General features: G+C 36.2%; 1 protein-coding gene across 1 annotated transcript; it reads right to left on the minus strand.

Annotated features, from left to right (window-relative positions):
• Positions 1-1,711: 1,711 nt before the first annotated feature.
• On the minus strand, positions 1,712-7,942 carry LOC136280272 (G-protein coupled receptor GRL101-like). The gene is made up of 12 exons (XM_066165260.1): positions 7,875-7,942; positions 7,626-7,697; positions 7,203-7,274; positions 6,640-6,711; positions 5,484-6,435; positions 5,144-5,225; positions 4,249-4,329; positions 3,932-4,012; positions 2,923-2,973; positions 2,469-2,525; positions 2,283-2,345; positions 1,712-1,743 (listed from the first exon to the last, which is right to left on the minus strand). Exons 1-12 carry the CDS (start codon positions 7,940-7,942, stop codon positions 1,712-1,714), a joined length of 1,683 nt encoding a protein of 560 aa, XP_066021357.1.
• Between the last annotated feature and the right edge of the window lie 12,767 nt (positions 7,943-20,709).

Here is a 20,709-nt window from a genome sequence, read left to right on the forward strand (position 1 = left end):
TTAAAAATGTTTCCTAACCTCCCGGAAATATATATATTTGTTACCCCTTTTTTTACATCGGGTGTAACCAAAAACCTCTAAGAGAGTCGCGTCAAGAAGATACATTATGGTTTTAAAAGAAAACAGCTCAGTTTCTGGGAAAAATTCAGACTGAATAATTCATTAAAACGAAAAGTTCAACATTATGAGAGATACAGAAAGCAATTTTGTATCAGTTTACTTGTCACAGGTCATTGTGGCACATAATCCACACTGCGGACGAACCCGAAGCGTGACTTAGAAACCTTGACAGGGTAAACTGAGAACGGACTCATGTGTAAGGTCATAAAGATGTTTTATTGAAGTCTTCGTTAACGTTTTACAGTAGATCTGGTACCCTTCTTCGTAACTCGGTGTTACTTCCCTCAAAAAGCCACTCACACATTCAAGTTATTCTTACTGTAGAAGCCATGTTAATGATCACGTTTGAACAAAGTTAAAAAAAATACCACATACTACAATGAACTAGAATTCTCGTTGTGAGTTAAAAAAATCTAGAAATGGGCTACAAAATTAGATTTAAAAACACTACTAAATATCTAAGTTTGTGGTATTCTTAGACCTTTTTTCTTTTTTTGTCGATTTTCAGGTTAATGTTAATAATAATGTAAATTATGTAAAGAGGCAGGCTTCAGCCATGACAGAGGTCACTAATGAGTATAATTCTCGCAAACGAGTTATAAAAACTCTAAGACAGGACCTATTTAAATTATTTTCATTCTATAAAACCCTTTTCTTTGAACTTTTTTTAGTGTTTCTCTCGCACTCGCGGTCTCCATACTAATGGCAATGTTTCTGGCTCTTGTAGACTGTCAGACGCAAAAGAAAAAAGCATGCTAATCAATGAATGCAAAAGTTAATTATCGATTAGTTGTTTGTTTGATAAACTGACACGAAAATCAGTCAGTCTAGCATTAAATGTTTACATGTCTGCATTGAAGTGTATTGCAGCCATAATATAATCTAGTTAGTAATAACCATGCCCACTGGCCAGGTGGAGAGTCCGGAAAACAGTCAGGCAGATAATCAGCCCATCTGTCAGTCAGCCAGTAGTCATAGCTCAGGTAGTCAATTCAATTTGACGGCTTACCGGCCAGTTAGTCAGAAAGTCAAGTGACCAGACTGTCAGTAGGTAAGCTGGTCAGTGCTTTAAGGACAGAAGGCAGATATGAATATACAAGCATATACAGAGAGAGCACTCATCAGTGCGGCATACTCGCCACCCAGAAGTTTTTTTTTATTATAATTTTTCAAATCATACATCAACAAAAGCAGAGAAAAAAATTGATCAATTTGAAAATGTTTTGGTACCCTTACTGCCAACAATGAAGGGGATAGCTGAAAAAAATTCGCAAGTGACTTTGAAAAAAGACAAACAGCATATTATAGCAATAAAAAAAACAGACTTCCTTCTTCATCTCCAATAACTCCAATCATTACAGTTGCGGTGAAATCTCAAATTTGAAATTGGTTTGAATTAGCCAAGGATTTTAAAAATTTAGCATAGAGTTCACCCTACATCTCAAATATTACACGTATTCTATAAGATTAGAAAGATGCATCTAACAAAAAAAAACATTTAGAGGGATTTGTTTTCTACAACCCTTTAGTCAGCGGTATTCAGTATTAAAGCAGACGTAATAAGCATTTGCCCTGGTTCGAAAACAGAGAACTAAAGTCTGGTATCAAACACCTCTTCTTCCCCTGGATGGAATAGGAAAAGAGATTGAAAGACAATGCGCTCATTTTCTTTTAAGCGATAGAATAATAATTTTCACAAACACAGAAAAGAGGGCTGCCACTTATCAAAGCTCATTAAATTTTTGCATGTCTGTGTTCAGGTGTTTTGAAAACTGAGGTACACAACATCAAAGTAACCATGTCCTTTCAATGAGCTGAGGTAAGAGGCGGCTATGTTTTCTGTATCTGGGCAAATTATTACTGTATCCATAAAAAACCCAAACAAACAAACTAGTAAAACGGCTTCATAAATTCATAAATGTTTGATTTTAGCATTGTATAAAAAGTAATGGCTCTTCGTTACGAGGAGGTATAATAATGCCCAGGTGGTGTGGTTTTTTTGTTTTTTCTCAATGAAGTCACCTCCCAATATGAATCACGACCTTTCGACTAAGCACTTCAAGTGATCTTCAGCCAATTGAGTAGACTGATTATGCATCACCTTATAAAGCATGTGTGGACCAATTTGAATTTATCTCTTCTGATTTATAAAAAAATGTTACCTTCCTCTGCGACATCCATGTCAGGCTCAGGCGCCTTCACTTCTTCTTCACCTTTTTTAGCTCCTTTAGAAAATGATTTATTTGATACGAAAAAAGTTAGTATACAGTCATTAAATTTTGTGTTTGTACTTAGAAGTTAAAATCATTAATGGTTAGTGACCAATCAAAACCCATTATCTCCTTTACCTTTGTTACTGGGCACCGAAATCTCTTCAACCTCCACCTGCTCCTCAGATTTACCAGCTGTGTGAAATCAGATTTATTATTAAAAGTTACGTTAGTTACATTTACAACGCAACTAAGTCTTAAGTCTTTGAAGACAACAAACTTTCCAATAAGAGTTTTTTAAATTCATCTACCCATTAGGTTTAGTAACTGAGAAAGGGTTTTGTACCTTACCGGAAATAGAGACCGACAAGCTGCTCTCGTAAAAATTTTCATGTGACAGACTTAGAATCGTGATTTGATTGGTGATTAAGCGTTAACATGATAACCCCAGTCTTATTGGTGTGACATACAAAACCAAGCAATCAAGTATACCAAGTGCGCCAGCTTGATAGCACCAGCCACCATTCGCTGTTTTTTTTAGAGCTATGAAATTTCCGAAAAAAAATGAAATGAAAATTGAAAAGGTGTTTACCTTCCACAGTCTTTGTAGTGGCTGGTCTGACGTCAAAATCCTCCAGATAATCTGTTTTAAGGAACAAGTAGAGTAAAATGTTTCATGATACTTATGGTTCATGCGTTATTCTGCAATAAATATCTCTACAAATTTTATTTTAGGTACGTCAGAATTTCAGATGTATTCAATTATTTATTGATTTATGAAATAACACCGAGTTACAAAGCTCACATTAAATCTGAAAGTTAATTTGGGCGCATGAAAATAGTTGCTGAAATAATATCTCTGCCAAATATAGTTGTTAAGACGCATTACCTTTCTTCATTTTAGCGATTCCTATGACCGTTTGTAAAAAGCAATTTGCAGTTGAAGTCACATTGGGCAACTGTGACTTTTGCAGTACTAGTACTTCTCTTAAATCAAGCAGTTGTCTACGCCTTCTTTATATATTTCTTTCATAAATAAATTTTTAAATTTTTTCGCATCTCCTCCACAGGCTTGTTCAATTGCTGTCAACAGAGCAAAGAATTATCATTAAGTTATTTTTCATACAATGTAAGTGAAAACTGGAAACAATGAAAGATCATTTTCAATATATATGTATTAGTTATTAACTACAACCGTGTCATATGGGAGACGATGGTATCTTCCGTCCATAATACACTGTACAGGTTACCAATGTAAAGGAATGGGGATCTCATGAGTGGAGGTCTTAAAAAGTGCATATGGCAATTTAACAGCAGAATGTCTGGAGGTAACTTATCAACCAAAAGTAATATAACCTAATTTCGTCTCATTATTGTCATATGGGAAACCATTCAGTTAATCTATCCTTTCTCAAAATGCACCTACAGAAATTATCAGAGCAGAAAAGGAATGCTATGGTTTCTATAGGTATTTCAATTTGAGAGGACTAATATTTGTTAGGTTAATTGATTAAACTATACATACCTGCCAAGAGAGTTGGATTGCAAAGTCAATTACAGCTTTATCGTTAGCATCAAAACTCTTATATTTCTTAACTGACCTGGTTGCGGTGCAGGCAATTCAGGGGCTTCCACTTCTGGGGTTTCGTTGTATTCCGATACCTGCATTTCAATTTGCTCTCCTACGGGAAAGAAAATAAAAAACGGGAATTAAGTATCTATCCTTTCTTAAAATGCACCTACAGAAATTATCAGAGCAGAAAATGAATGCTATGGTTTCTATAGGTATTTCAATTTGAGAGAACTAATATTTGTTAGGTTAATTGATTAAACTATACATACCTGCCAAGAGTTTTGGATTGCAAAGTCAATTAAAGCTTTATCGTTAGCATCAAAACTCTCATATTTCTTAACTGACCTGGTTGCGGTGCAGACAATTCAGGGGCTTCCACTTCTGGGATTTCGTTGTGTTCCAATACCTGCATTTCAATTTGCTCTCCTACGGGAAAGGAAATGAAAAAAGGAATCAAGTATAGAAAAGAGAAAGGAAAGAAAAGTATCATACAGAGAACCCTACAAATGCGTGGAGAATATATTTCGTATGTGACTACACTAAGAAGCACTCTATTTTTATCCTCTTCGACGTTAGCATGTTCATCTCCATTTCCAATCTGTCCCTGCTGATCATTATCTGCTTCTTTCATATGAAAAAGTAACACCAATTTAAAACTTAATAGCCATTGTCAGGTTTATATAAAAAAAGCATTCTACAATTCAGAATCTTAACCTTATGATTTAAGACAGAAGTATAGCAATTCATACTTTGAGAATTGTTTGCAGAATGAGTTTTGACTGGCATGCTATTTTAAAAATCTATCGAAAATGGCATCCATTTGTCTCAATGTTCCCTAATAGTTTAGTTTTAGAGATACTAACCTTCAAAAATCGAACTGAAAGCATGATTTCCACCATCAAAATTGATGATTTAATACATTGATGCCCTCTCTATTTAGGATCACTCTTGCTTTCTCTTTTACGTATGCTACAACTTTATATATTGTAAGTTGTACATTTGTGGTTTCAATAATTTGCTCAGTTTCTTTTTCGAAAAAAAAATACATGTGTTTTCTACGATTTCATGCCAGTTCTATCCTATTCCCCCTCGAAAGCCTTGGAGTAAAAATCACATAAGTTACTTAAAGAAAACTGGGTTGCTCATACTCAATTTGATAAAAGTTAAAGTTTCTTCATTTCAAGGTTTGAAATATAATTATTGTTATCGTGTTATTTTTCAATGGAACTTAAAACTGTACCTTCTTGATTTTGTCCTCTGCTGAAAACAGATCGAACATTGGACCACAGCTTCCTCAATTTTGCTTTCAACACAGGCTGAACCTAGACATTCAAAATATATTGAATAGTTTACGTTAAGACTTTCAAGTAACGTATTTAGAAGTCACGTTGGTCTCTATGACTAAAGTCAACGGCGGAGAAGCTAAAAAAATCTGTCCGATCATTTAATTTTTCATGCTCGTTTTGTATGTCAATCGTTACAATTACAAAATTGAGTTGCCAGCCTGCTCTGACACGAAACCAAATTTGAACATAACGGTAGGTGCTATTCCAAAGTAACAAAAAAGAGAAACATGTTACCTGTGGAGTAGAAAGCGTATACAGCAATGGGTTGATGGCTGAATTTATCGGCAGAGCGAACACTGCAATCCACACTGCCAGATCACCAGGTGGATCAAATGTTTTCTCGACGTGGGAACGGATGCCGATAGCAATGATTGGCATCCAACACACGAAATCGGTCAGAATAATGAAGAAGACTCTTTTGGCAAGTGCTCTTTCTCTTTTGGCCTGAGCACTTTGTGCTCTTGCTCGTATTTCACGAACAGTTCCATGTGCACCAAGCTGTCTCCTTGACGACCATGATTTCCACAAGATGGCAATATAAGCAACCATGATGAAGATGAATAGGGAAAAATTCAAAACGATAAAGATGGAAGTGGAGTATTCCCAGCCTTCTTGTAATTCAGGGGAAAGCTGCAGGGGCAGGCACACTACATTATTGCCGTAATACCTCTCACTGAAATAGTGCATTCCGGACAAGGGAAAGAATGCCATAAAGCCTCCCACCAGCCAGATAACTACGCACATTATACGGGTCTGCCTTGGGGTAATTTTTGTAAAGGTGTAAGGAAACACGATGTTCTTGAGTCTGTCCAATGCGATCAGAGAAATCATCATCACTGACACTTCACTTGAAAAGACAGACATAGCACCATTGAAATGGCAAAACCACCCGGTGCGCCACTCATAGTCATGCAGGTAGTATTCCCCTGACCATTGCAGGTCTTTTATACCTATAACGATAAGGTATATCCCCATGATGCCGTCAGATACACCCAGATTCACCAACATGATAGACTGGACCACATTGTTACCAGGGTAGAAATACTGCCACCCAACTACGAATAAAGACCCTAACAACGAGAGCAGACCGACAATCCAAAGAGTTCTCCTTGGAGCATGGTGGCGGAACATGGAGTGGCAGCTTGCGAAGTTATCATTGAATACATATTCGCAATCAGCATCCTGCCTGAAAAGATCGAGATGGCAACACATCAAGTTGGTGTCCAAGGTTCTAAAATTCGAAAAAAGAAGAAGAAAAAGAAGAAATATCATTTCATTATGGCATCTTTGAAAGACATTAATAATCATTAATTAATTAATAACATAGACTATTGTTAAAATGATTTTTTTGAAGGGGTGAGTGAAGGAAAGGATCGTTATGGGGTCTTACACTCTGATAATGTGCGTCAAATGCCTGAAAAAGCCTTTGGGGAGCTCAGCCATCAGGTTGTAATGCATGAACCTGTAATTTCAAATAATCATGATGTGAACATTAATTTGGTTTATATCATAATTAACCGAACAAAATGATTCACCCCAAAAAATGAATTTTCAAGAATAAAATTCATCAAGCTAATGTTAATGTTAACTGTACAAAAAGGAAAAATCAAGAACCCTAGCTGAGGATCTTTAATACGGACCCTGGCATGATATTTTCTCAAAGATTTTTCAAGTCTGATCATCTAGCCTAAGATAAGTCTCATCTTGCTTTCTTGGAAACTTTTGATGGCTACTGATTTTATGAACGTGGCAGCCCCTTCGGTTGAGTTTGTTCGGTGTATAAAATTTTCTTTCCGGACTCATCCAGGGAAATATTGCTTTGGTATATCAAAGTTATTTTCAAAAATTACAATTCACGAGTCTTTTCTTTGACTACAACAAAATCAAAAGAATACTTGCCCACAAGCTAACCGATTTCAAAATATGAACATCTTTCATTTGCAGTGAACTTACAAAAATCGCAATTCATGGGCATAGTTAAAAGTCGTGCTGGTAACGTTTTGTATCCTATTGCCGAAGATATTGCTGAAACGAAGAACGTAAACATTTACAATTACGTCCTAAACGGAGACTTGCAGTTGTCATATTTCTTATCCTATAGATTTAAAAGGACTTTTCGTTTAAACTACACAGATCTCCAAAATATTTCTTTTTGTTTCTTTAATATCCACCTATGGTAATGTAAATAGGCACATTTTTAGTGCAACATGAACTCGAACAAAATTGTTTCGTTGAGCAAGGTAACTTGCATCATGTCTGTCCTACATCATGTTAAATTTTTGGACTAAAATGTCAGATTTTGAACGCTTGGATCATGTTCATTCCATCACCTTAAATATTGTTTAATTTTTTTTGTACGTTATTAACTGTACTCACAGAGCTTTGAGGTTTTTGAGGCCCTTGAAAATTTTGTCAGGCAGAGCCTCGATTTTGTTCTCTGAGAGATATCTTGAACAGGTGAAATGGATAATGAAATAAATATTAAAATACAGTTAGTAACATAATATGATTGGGTAAGGCAACTTTTTTTTGAGCGATATGGAGTTAACATTAAAATAATATTACTGTACGCGGTGTGCGATTCAGATCATCATAGTAAAAGTTTTCAGCTCCAAATGTACTCACAAATCGAACAGCTCCACCAAGCCCTGAAACTGATCTTCATGAAGCTTCTCAATTTTGTTGTAGTCCATTTTCCTGAAGAGAGCATCATGGGCAGTTTAGACTGAAATAAGCTGATGTGGGAGTGATATTTTTAAAACCTGCTTTTTTAAAGGTAACTTCTGTAGTTAAGGCAGGGAATGGCGATGTTTTCCAGTAAAATAACTCCCAATTTTTATATCTTAATCTTCAAAGAACACACTAGACATATCTCTAATGATCTCAAGATTAAGCACAAAAACTCTCAAGTTTATTCCCATGGGCCTCAAACGAGGACTGTTGTTTAATGCTGAATTTGAAAAAAATCATTATTGGTTCACTTCCTATTACAAATTACAACATTAGTGCTGGGGTAGTTTGATCTTGCAATACGACAAATGCTTAGATATTGACAACTCGGATAACAAGGAAACAAAAAAATGTTTGCCTCAAGAAGTAAATTATAATGTAAGTTGTCATTAACTAGGATGCTATTTTAGTCACCGAGTCTGTTATATGCAAGAAAATCCCTTAAGAGTAATTTATAATCTTTTGTGCCGATATAAATCTTACTTACAGAAATTCTACCGCTGTAATGGTCCTGAAAATGTACGGCGGCAGATTTCCAAGTTCATTGTTTGATAAATCCCTGAAAATAATCGTTATCACAGCTACAAAGATTTTACCCATGATAGAACTACCAAACTCTCAGAAAATGTCGGGTACTTTACTGTGCGGTTGCTTTCCCTCTTCAGTTTATATATTTATACATATTCCCAGGGAAAAAGGATAATGTTTTAAATTCCAGCTCAAGAAGATCCTAGCACATTATGCTTGCTAAGAACACTAGGATAAAAAAATAAGTTTACTTTTTTTCGGGAAAACATGAAATGAAACATGCTCCTTTTATACAAAATCGAAAAACAGGTCCATCAAGGAAATATCCATCCCCGGCTTTTTTGGGGAGAAAAACTAAAACTGCAATAAAACAAAAAACAGAAAACAAAGAAGCCCCAAAAAAAGAAAAAAAACTGGTACAAAAAAAAAACAAATTGCAACCCTACCTGCAGCAGAAAGATGAAATCCAAATGCAAAACAATTTTTCCATTGCAACTATTATTATTGTTTTTATTATTATTATCATTAGCATCATCATTATTACTATTATCATCATTGCTATTATTATCATCATCAGCCGATCGTCAATAGTTTATCATATTTTGAAAGCAAGTGCTTTATCCTGCGAAAAACAAATCTGGGAGTTGTTAAGTGTTATAATATTGTAATTTTCACGCCCTGTGTTGAATTTCATTTGCACGTGCTGCTAGACTCATTATATATTCAGTTTCGTTTGTACCTTGAAGGCACTTGATAGAGATTAAATGTCTGTTCAGTAACCGCTTGAACGTGTGGATCGCTGTGTTATTACATTAAGGTTCCTATTTAAACAAAAGCTTTTAAACTTTTACACCTTCAAATACCTTAACTTTACTAACCAAAGCACAACAACTACATAAAATAGCATCCTCTACTTCAACTAATCAAATACAAGCTGTAAAACGTCATGATGATTACGATCATTAATTTTAGTTCTTCACAATTATCTCCTAGGTTAAATAACTATTTCCCTTACAGATGAGTCAGATTGGAAAGATTGTTAAAAAGTCCGTCTGGTAGACTCTTCAACTTGTTATTTGACAGAAGGCTGATAGGAATGACGAGACAAAAGAAAATGCATATTTATAAAGTCTGCCATCTGAAATTTCTAAGTAAAAATACATAAAGATAGAGAAAGATGTTTTTCGTCTAGTCACGAGCGTGGAATAAAGAAAAAAAAGGACGGGAAGGACGCGTGTAATAGACCACGCTCACCGTAGAGCCTTTGTGGCTCAGTGGTGCAGCATCAGAGCGCGGAATCCGAAGGTTTGAGGTTCGATTCCTCATGGGAACTCAGACGTTTTTCTTTGTCCTACGCTTGTGACGAGACGAAAAACATCTTTCTCTATTTCTTTACTGAAGTCAAACTTACCATCTCTCTTATTCTATTTACCATGCAAAAAGATGCCGATTACCAGAACCAACCAAAGAGCAGTACTTAGTCATATACATGCAATGTTTTGTTTTATGGTACAGAGAATATTCAAGAGTCACTTCATTCATTTAGTCTAGTCAATATATATAACAAAAAAGAAATTATGGGCTCCTAACAACTTGAAATTTGCCTATACACTGAACTTTTTCCCCCAACATAGACAATGGCTGCCTCTCATGTATCAATAAAGAGATCATTAAGCTCGTGATCTAAAAAAATATTCCAACATGGTTCAAAACAGAGAAAGATGTCCAATGAAAACAACTCTGAAATTCATAACATGCATGAATTTCTTTAATGTATGTACGATCGTTGTAACTAAAACTGTCAAATCAGCAACATAAACATAATATAGGATGATTCAATTTTAATTTCTGTGTTATCGGTGCAGACGGGAAGATTTTAAATCATTTTCTTGTTATATGGTTTAATTCGTGAAAGGAAAGAAAATTATAATACTGGCTGGATCTATGTAAAAATATACAAGCAATCACGAGCTGTAATTTTACAAAAGAGAAGAAAATTTTAATTAGTGTTGGAACACTATATGCAATTTTGAGTTAAAACAAGGGGAAAACTTGAATTAACTTACAGCCTTCTCAAGGTTTTTAGATCTTGGAATAAATCAGGAGGCAATTCAGTGAAGTTGTTGTCTTGCAACCATCTGTGTTGAAATTTGAAAAAAAGATGATCTGTATGGCAAAATCGATTCAGTTTTATTATAACAGTTATAACCGCCTTGTCCTATGATCACTGAGGGGAAGGGAAGAAAAGAGAAAAGAAAAAATGAATTGGAGAAACAAGTATAGACAAGGCGGTAGGAAAGGGTAATGCTGCTGCGTTATGAAAACAGTTTTTCTTCGATAGCTGCATAATTTGATGCACAACAAAGAAAATAACCACACATTACCTCTGACTATACAATAAAACGAATGGAATGCGATGCAGTACGAAGAAATACGATTCAGCATATTACCATATCAATAAAAATTAAAACTTAACCAAACGACGACTGTTCCCAAACTCGATGCAGTGCTATAAAATCAAAACAGTTTTTCTCAGCTCTGAAATTTTAATACGTGCAAAGTACTTTGCGTCAGAAGAGAAAGCCTTGAATGTCTCGTGTGACTTTGGTCAGAATTGAGACCCTTTGGCAAATTCACAGTTTGAATAATTATTTTCAAAACTTTTTTTTAGTGTTGTTTGTTTATCTGTCTCTGTTATATTTTCACAATATGATTCAGCAGATCACGATATGTCCTGATCCAGCCAAGGTAATTCATAAATTTTATCATCCATAATTTTGTTTTTAGGATAAGGAATTCCTTACACAACAGTATTGATACATTAACTTACAGTTCCTTCAGCATTGCCAATTTTTGGAAGGCACCTCCATTCAATGCTTTCATATCGTTGTCATTCAGGCGTCTGTGTTATTTACCATATAAACTGATCAATATTTTCCTATTTAAGTGGCGATATTATTGAAACCTTTTAAGGATGTTGTCGAAGACAGTTAAGGATGTTTTGAAATGTGAGCAAAAGTCGGCATCGGTGTCATTGAGTGAATAGTTGTATGTGCTAACTTCATACGTAATACTCATCTTACAACATCAGCATATAATTACATTTGACTTAGATATCGAAATTTTTTAATGATGGAAATTGAAATGATGTTTTTATTTAATGAAGGCACCTCGTGATGCCTGTTATACAGAGATTGAAATATCACAAACGGTCAGTCGTGGAAAAGATCCAGAACGCAACAGTCGATGTATAATCTTCATGATGTTTGATATTAATTTTTAATTTGCGAAGCAAAACGAATGATCTGATAAATTTAATAAAACAACGACAACAACAAAATGCAGTTGGAGGCCTTTACAACTGTTATGCAACTGATCTGAGATCAGAGTTTTCAGTCCGCTGGTGCGAAAGTTGACCAGTTGTATTAATTGTAGGTTAATTTCTTTTGTTCTTAAATAGCTTCATATTATGAATACAAGATTTGCACATTTTTTAATGTTATTAATACTTGCATTGCATGACTCAGACTCGATCTTGGATTGTCTTTTCACAAAGATTAGATAAAAGTATAGGAGACACTGTTTGCACGGAAAAAAAAAGTGTTACTTACAGTTGGGTTAGCCGTGTGTTCTTGTCGAAGATTCCTGGAGGTAGGCGGTGCAATTTTATTTCAGCCATGAGCCTGTAGATTAAACGAAAATTTAGTACAGCATAGTACAGAGCTTAGATGCTTATAAAGTAATAAACCAGATGACCAGTAGAATAAACTCAGTTTTGAAATGTAGCCTGAGGATTGTATAGATAATTCAAACTGGTAACTATTGATATCTTTTTACCGTGAGACAATTTCTTTCAAAATCAAAATGCTGCAGCTATGCACATGTGTTTTAATATTCTCACTTATCAATACGAGCAAGTTTATTTTTTCTTTCATACGTATCTGTATATATTTATGTGCCCTTTGGCGGAGGAACAAACCACTCATGAGGCCTCTATCACAATTCGCTAGCTACACCGGTCTCGCTGCCATCTTTGGAACCTTATCCCTTGATAGATGAAATGAAGCGGGCTTCCTTTATTTTTTCGGAGGCTCTTCGATAATACGATAACTCGTAGTTTCCCCGTTCCTTTCGGAATCTGTTGCTTCGAAAAAATATATAAAAGCTTATCTTTCCTAATTCTCGAATACATCATCGAAGTTTCCTCCTCAAAAGATTCCAAAAGTTCTTACGATATCCTGTCTACACTGTTGTGTATTTTGTTCTTATTTTCTCAAGAAATAAGTTTTATTTTGACCTGCAGATGAAAATCAAGTACAAAACTAATCTTCGAAGGCGCAATTGTGCAATTGCACCTTGCCTGCAAGGATCATTGCTTTGCTCGATTTTCATGAACAAAATTTATTTCCTTACAAATTATAATAAGATTCTTCCATGGAAAAGAAGAGCCCTCTAAAATGTGCCTGGTCTCAACGAGTAGCCTCTAAGCTCAGTTGATAGAAGCACCCTACCAATTTCGGGGAGGCATGGGTTCGAATCCCGTTGAAGCCTGAATTTTTCTACAGGCTTCTCAATTTCTGAATTGTGTAAATTCCACTTCAACTAGGAGGATCTTTGTTCAATTACTTTATTGCATACTTTTTCTCAAAGGCTTCCTAATGTCACCACATGATCTGGTAGTCTCAGCGTATAATGATAATATCAGAGAGAATTTTTGTTTTTCAGGCTAAAAATGGAACCCAAACACGTCACGTAATAGTGAGTGAGTGAGTTTTAAACTATAAAGACAAATATTTTGTGATGTCGCTAATAGAGGAAAAATCTACTTACAGCACATCCAATTTAGTATTTGTGGCGAAAATGTCAGATGGCAAATTCTTCAATGGGTTATTAGACAAGTCTCTAAAAAATAAAAACAAGAATTATTAGAAATGCAACTAGGAACCTTTAAAATATTGAACTTTTTTATGCCGTCAGTTTGGGATTGTCAAGTAAAATATCTCTATGGATAAAGGTTTGTCATATTCAAACCATACTCAATAAATGAATTAATAGAGGGATACAGAAATGAATGTTTATCCTATTAAACGCTTGTCGCAAAATTTCACTCAATTTACGTGAAAGACCTACGCTTTACGTTTACCCACAGTTAATCCCTTAGGAATTACAGGATTATAATTACAAATATAAATATTGACTCTGAGTCTACCAAATAAAACGTCGTACTTCTGCCTATTCTAAAAGATTAAATATATAGTAAGTAATGATACAGATTAACATGGATTCCGTGTCACAAATATAATAAAAGCAAAATGGATTGCAAAATTGTGGCGGTTTTTTAGACTGAGTTATCGAGAGTTAAAACTCTGTCGGCGATGACGCTTGAGGCAAGTGGCAAGGCAGGCAGCAAATACAAAGAGCCACAATGGTCTATAAGTCTCGGCATGGTTTAGCTCCAGATTATTTATGATTTAAATTTGAAAGGCGAGAAACTGTGCATAACCTAAGAGACTAAGAATAAACTAAATGTTCCTTTGTAGCGCACAAACTACTACAAATTAAAATAGCTTTAGCTATAGTGGCGCCACTCTTTGGAATAGACTTCCTCGTGACATAAGATAAGCAGAGTCCCTTGGTTTATATATGTATCTATCTTACCTAACTATCTGTCTCTCTCTCTATCTCTCTCAAGTTTCGAGAAACCCTGATTAACTCTCCATCTAGATGAGTTAGTTGGTTCGTGATCAGTTGAATCTTGATGAGATTGATTCCGCTCGAACTTTTTGGACCAAAAATGATTTCGCTTTCGACGAACCTGTCGGTTTCCTGGTGCGACGCACAGATTTCTCGCAGTCCTCATTCACAGTTTTAGATACCACCTGAGCGTTGTCAACTGTTGTTTGTACTTCCTGAAGTTCGGTAGACTTGTTGCGTACAGAATCTATAAGCTATTTCTTGAAATCAGCACTTAAACGGCCTCCAAATTGTGCCACCTAAGTGCTTTGATAAAAATTCATCGCGAACATCTCTGCTGATATTCGGATGTCCTGATAAAAATACATGTAGACGGTCGCTATCGAGGGGCCATTTACGTAGTTTGTGTCTGGCATAAATAACGTTTACCTTGTTTAAACAGATAGTCGTTTTATCGACTTGCAACCTGCATTCAAAAGCGATGATCACATCCTCTGGATCAAATGCACAGTGAATAGGACTCTTAGAGAGCCTAATTGAGAGACTCGAATAAATAATATCGTGTCTTGTTGTCCCTCCTCTTCTTTTCCCTTACGTACGTACGCTACATGTAAGTAATACAGGCCTCACCGGTAAGTACTTTTGACCTTTAGAGCTTAGAATACAGTCACATTGCGACAACTTTGACGCGACAAGGTGCAACTCGGATGCTAGGATAAATTAGTAACCTGCTTACTTAAAATTTGACCAGACTTTGCTTGATTTGTCACATAGTGGGTAGAGAATTTGTAATGTTACTTCATCGATGGTGTTTTTTTTATCTTCGGCGTAACTTACGAACTCATCCTTGTCAGCAGATTCAAAATCAAGCACGATTGAACGAGACAACGAGACGCCCTTCCCTTTGGGTAACAAAAATAGGCCTCTAGTGGCCATTTGTCTTCCCCCTCTCCTCCTCTCTTTCTTATCTCGATATTTCAAAGAAAAATTACACTGATAAATACTTGAATGGATTACTAAATCTTAATTATTAATGATTAATCTGATTTTTTGGGGTAAATAATCACCAAATAATTAAAAATTATATTTCTCCAGCTTAGCTTTTTACATTGGGGGCTGACGGGTCTACTAAGGCCAATATATCAAACAAAAATTCAAATCTGTGACTTTGGCAACAAAGTCTAATTATTGCAATGTTTTAAATCCCACTGTCCGTGAAGTTATCTGTTTATGTCCGCTTGTATTCCCTTTTAAAGGTCAGTAGATTTAATAATATAAAAAATAGTCTTTACTTTTTGACCTACAGATATTTTGGTTTGATATTGGGAAGGTATTGAACAGCTCTAAAAGAGGTTAGTGGACAAACTGTGCCCGTCCAAAGTTAGACAACACACGTTCAACTTGGAATCTCATCTCGTTGGCTTAAAACGAGATAACTTTGGACTTCGAATTCCTATAGTAACTACATGCCTAATATGAACGAATGACTAAACGGTGCGGAACAAACTAAATACTCCAAAACGTTTTTGATTCCCTTCCTTTGAAAGGTAAACATCGTGTGTGACGAGCGAGTACTTCTGCCTATCATACCACAAAGATACAGCAATAACCAAATTAAAGAGTGTCCCACTGATTATTGACCTGACCCTGTTTCAATGTGTTGCATGGAGTTTAGAGATCGACGCTGTGTAATGTTTCTTCATTGTATAGATATCTTTATCTGATTTAGTGGATTTTCTTTAAAATGAACTATGCCAGTTTGTGACCAAGGAAGCTTATCATGAGAAAACTTGTAAAAGGCCAAAGATAGGAGTGTAGGATTTGACTAGGATATTATCTAATAAAATAAATAAATAAACAAATAAAACGAATAGAAAGGAAATTCTAGTTCATATCAGTATCTTCAGAACACACCAACTTCGGAATACACTTCACAAGTTTTCTTAGATAATTTGTATTCCGAGAAAAATTTAAAGATTTTATAAATGGGAATAGCATGTAGTGTTCTGCAGAAGTGAGGACAGGAAGCTATCACAGGGGTAGGCGGGTGGAGTCCATGGGTGCATTTGCCCTACATTCTTACCTCGTTGTACTTTCAGGAGAAATAAAGTCTAAGTTTACGAAAATAGGACATTCCTATTTCGTGGCTGATTTCATTTGGAGCCAAGACATCGCTGTTCGTATCTCCTTGTATTTTTTACCGACGCGCGATGGATTTGTGACACGTTCCTTACACAGAAATAAGACTGAGTTCATACTTACAGATTTGTCAGCTGGATGTTGTTACTGAAAATGCCTGATAGTAAATTCTTCAACTGGTTGTTGTCCAACGTCCTACCAAAAGTAATAGAAAAAGGTGTTGATCACAATAGGAAGAAACTATGTATTCTTGAAAATGTCGTATTTTTTTCACGCTCTGATCTGCTAACAAAGTCATATTGTCCACGAAGCATTGCCTTCTTTTCAGTTATAGATAAGAAGACCTAAGGTAGCATTACGAATTATAACCTAGTTCAAAACTAATTGAGACTTCTTAGTTTCTTTTTGTCAAGCACTGAAAACAACTGAATTCTCTACAAATGCATTTTCTCCCTCCTTTCATCACCCATTGTTGTAGTACAAAAGGCTTGACATTACACACTGTCATTCAGAATAGTCTTCATCATAAGCCAGGCGACATTGATTGCAGGGAGGGAAAGGGTAAGATACCAAGACAAAAAATATCTGGATAGTTCTATTTAGGTTTACATACACAGTGTCTTTACTTGTACCAGCACAAATGATAACCCCATGTTCAAACTTATTTTGCTAGTCAAAGTATAGATGTAAAGTCCATTTCTGTTTAAAGTAGCTTGTTTAAAGTTTCAAATTCCTGTAGGTAAATCCCTTAGATTGTTGTGGTTTAGACCTCTAATACAAGAAAACAAATCAATGCATTGATTAAGTGAAAGCGTCAACATGTAAATGAATAATGTGTGTTACGATTGAAGAAGGATTGTTGTCGGTCTGAGCGCACTGTTGTAGAAAAGAGAGATAGAGAAATCTTTGTCAATCACTCAGAGCCAAATATTTGTCACTTCACCTATTTGTCGACCGAACACCGACAGATCGTAGCGCTGCTGATTTACCGGAATATCTGTTTTGGTGGAAATTGTTTTGTTTTAGGTGTTGATAAAACTTTCTTCAGTACTGTCCGGTCACATTTGTTTTGATACAATCCTGCGCGCAGCAAAAAACATTTGCACGGCATAACAAAACATGCATCATAAGGTTTGAAGATACGCTCGTTTTGTATTCCAAAATTAATTTGTCCCCATTTTAGGGCAATGGAAAGCAAAAATGTGAATAGGTACATGGGATGGACACCTCATTGACGAATTCCTCTCGTGAGCTGATCGCCGCTCTTTAATGGTTCTTCCCTTCCATTGTCATATTAATGTCTGTGTCCTTAAATATTTCTTTCACACTTTCTTTCTTGTCCCGCTTTGCGATAATCCAGCACTTCTTGGCGTTTAAGAAGTAGCCAAAATCTGGACCCAGGGTACTCAACATGTCCCACCATCTCTTGATTTCTGTAGTGGAGCCTGCTCCACCCGCATCATTGGCGAACCAGCACTGCTTTGCTGTGGACCTCACCTGTAGACCCGTGCATAGAGGCTGGATACTAAGAGCACAAAGGACCGTAGCGATGGGATCTCCCTTTCTGGTCCCTTCTTCTCAATGGCGGGATCTCTTTACCGCCAGAAAAAAGTTAGCAATTGTCACTACGTATTAGTCTCGAACATACTTATAATGTTTACTTATGTTTTTATTGATTTTGTAATGGGTCCTTTGAGCATCACCATGCGTATATAAAAGCTGAGTTAGCATCCTTTTAGAGAAGTTTTCCTTTTGATGTCGAGTGGCGTACCACTCTTATTCCTTTGCAAACAAAGCTGACGCTGGTTTTCCGATGAGGCTTCATGAAGCCATAGTGGCTTCCACTACTTGGGGCTTGCCAGGTGTTGCAGCTTAGGAGAAGCCTAATTTCCCACGGTCACAGCAGAATAAAATAGCCGCAAGTAGTGTGTCATTTTATTATATTGGAACGGCAATGAATATCATTGTATCAGTATTACCGATGAAGAACAACTGTAGCTGCAGTTTAAGCTGTCTCCAGCATAAGTACCGTTATCACAAACACACAACTTTAGCTTACAGAGGATCTTACTTGAAAGGTTAATAATCTTTCGGAACATATAAAACAGCTCTATAAAAACATAAATAACATTCTTTACAGTGGCCCTCTCATTTCTAAAAATTTTTAAAGAAATATAGAAAGATACCTCCTAGCCCTTTAAATCTTTGCGCTGCTGATGCATCTGCTGGTCGCTCCATTTTGACTGTTGCCTCCGATCCATTGTTCTTCATCACATGTCCAATGAATGGCACTTCGTTTCATTTTAATTCCAACCTCTCCTTTTTCAGCTAGATGAATTTTGCTCCACAACACTCCTGTTCTACTATAACTGAAATTTGTGTAGCGGTAGAAAATTGTGTTCTTCTTGCCTACGCAGTAATTATTCTACATCTCTACGACTTTCCATGGCGGAAAAGGGTAAACCAGAGTGGATATCGATGGCTTCTGTCCCAATACATGTGAGCTCCTGGAAGACCTGGCCTAAAAATGGAACAGTAGAAGTGAAGATTTGCCGCGGTGTTTGAGGCTTAGAACTGATGCGCTACTGCTGCTATCTGGTTGGAACGTCATATTTTTCACTGTCATATTCGTCACCATTTCTCTGTCCAAAGTCAGCTTAAATTCGGCTCAAACACAGTTTAAAAGGTGCTTTATGTCTTGCTGGGAACTTCCCAAGCCCTCAAATGATGTCACGCCTAACTTTTCTTGTTGTCTCCCAGGTATCATGCATCCATCGAAAATAAGCACCTTTCATGGGCTTCCCGTACGTAGGTCTCACCGGTTAGCACTATTGACCTTTGCGTCCTTAAAAACCGGTCACATTGAGCTAAGTACTTAAAATTTGACCTGAAGTTGCTTTGATTTGTCACATAATGGCTTGAGATTTTGTAATCTCGCTGCATTGATGGTCTTTTGTTTATCTTGCTGCGTAACTAACGAACTCATCTTTGTCAGAGTATGTAAAATCAAGCACGAATGAACGAGACAACGAGACGCCCTTTCCTTTGGAAAGCAAAAATAGGCCTGTAGTGGCCCATCCATGCTTCAAGGCCGAGAAGTGCTCAATGAATTACTATAAATTAATCATTAATGATTGATCAGATTTCATTTAGGTGAATAATCACCAAGTAATCAAAACTACAGACTTCCTGCATATGAGATAAGTTCCAAGCTTACCATTTATATTAGGGGCTGGCGGGTGTATTAAGACAATGATACAAATCTGTGACTTTGGTGGCAAAGCCTTATTATTCTGATGTCATAATGAATCTAAAATGATCTGATTATGTCCTCTTCTCTTGCTTTTTAACAGTAAGTAGGATGAAAACTACAAAGAAGAGCCTCAACTCTTTGACTTACAGATATTTTAGTTAGTTATTTAGTACGTATGAAACAGCTCTATGACAAGTTATTAGACAAACTATGCGCTTCCACTTATGGAAGTTAAACAACACATGTTCAACTTGGAAACTCGTCACGATGGTTTAAACCTTCGGACTTCGAATTCCTATAGTAAATACATGCCGAATATGAACGAATGTCTAAATCGTAATAAACACACTAACTACTTGATAACATTTGAACGCCCCTCCCTGTGCAAATGAAACACTATAAATGTCACTACCGGTATTTTTGACTTTCATTTCACAAAGATAAAGCAATAGGTAAATTAAGGAGTGTCCTAGTGATTATTGACCTGACTCTGTTTCGATTTGTTGCCTGGAGATCGACGCTGTATGATGTTCCTTCACTGTATAGATTTCTTTCTCTGGTTTACTAAATTTTCTTTTCGACGAGCTATGCCACTGTTTGAGCAAAGAAGCTTATCATGGGAAAACTTTTAAAAGGCGACACTTGGGAGTGCAGTCTTTGACCAAGAGATTATACAATATAATAAACTACGATTAAAAAGGAAATTGTTTTTGAAAACACTAACTTCAGAACACATTAACTTCGGAATACACTTCACAAGTTTTCTTTGATAATTTATAAAGCGAGCAAAATATGAAGATATATAAATGGAAATGGTATGTAGTGTTCGGCAGAAGTGAGGGGAGAGTGTAGCACAGGGGGCAGGAGGGTGGAGTCGATGGGTGCATTTGACCTACACCACTACTCCATTGTACGTGCAGGGTAAAAAAATTCCATGTTTACAAAAATAAAACATTCCTGCTTCGTGGCTGATTTCTTTTGGAGCTAAGACAACGCTGCTCGTATCTGTTGTTATTTTTATCAATGCGCGATGGATTTAACGCGTTCCTTACATAAATAAGACGGACTCCAAACTTACAGCGCCCCCAGCTTGGTGTTGTTACTGAAAATACCTGA

The sequence above is a fragment of the Pocillopora verrucosa genome, chromosome 4, assembly GCF_036669915.1.
Source record: "Pocillopora verrucosa isolate sample1 chromosome 4, ASM3666991v2, whole genome shotgun sequence".
NCBI lineage: Eukaryota > Metazoa > Cnidaria > Anthozoa > Scleractinia > Pocilloporidae > Pocillopora > Pocillopora verrucosa.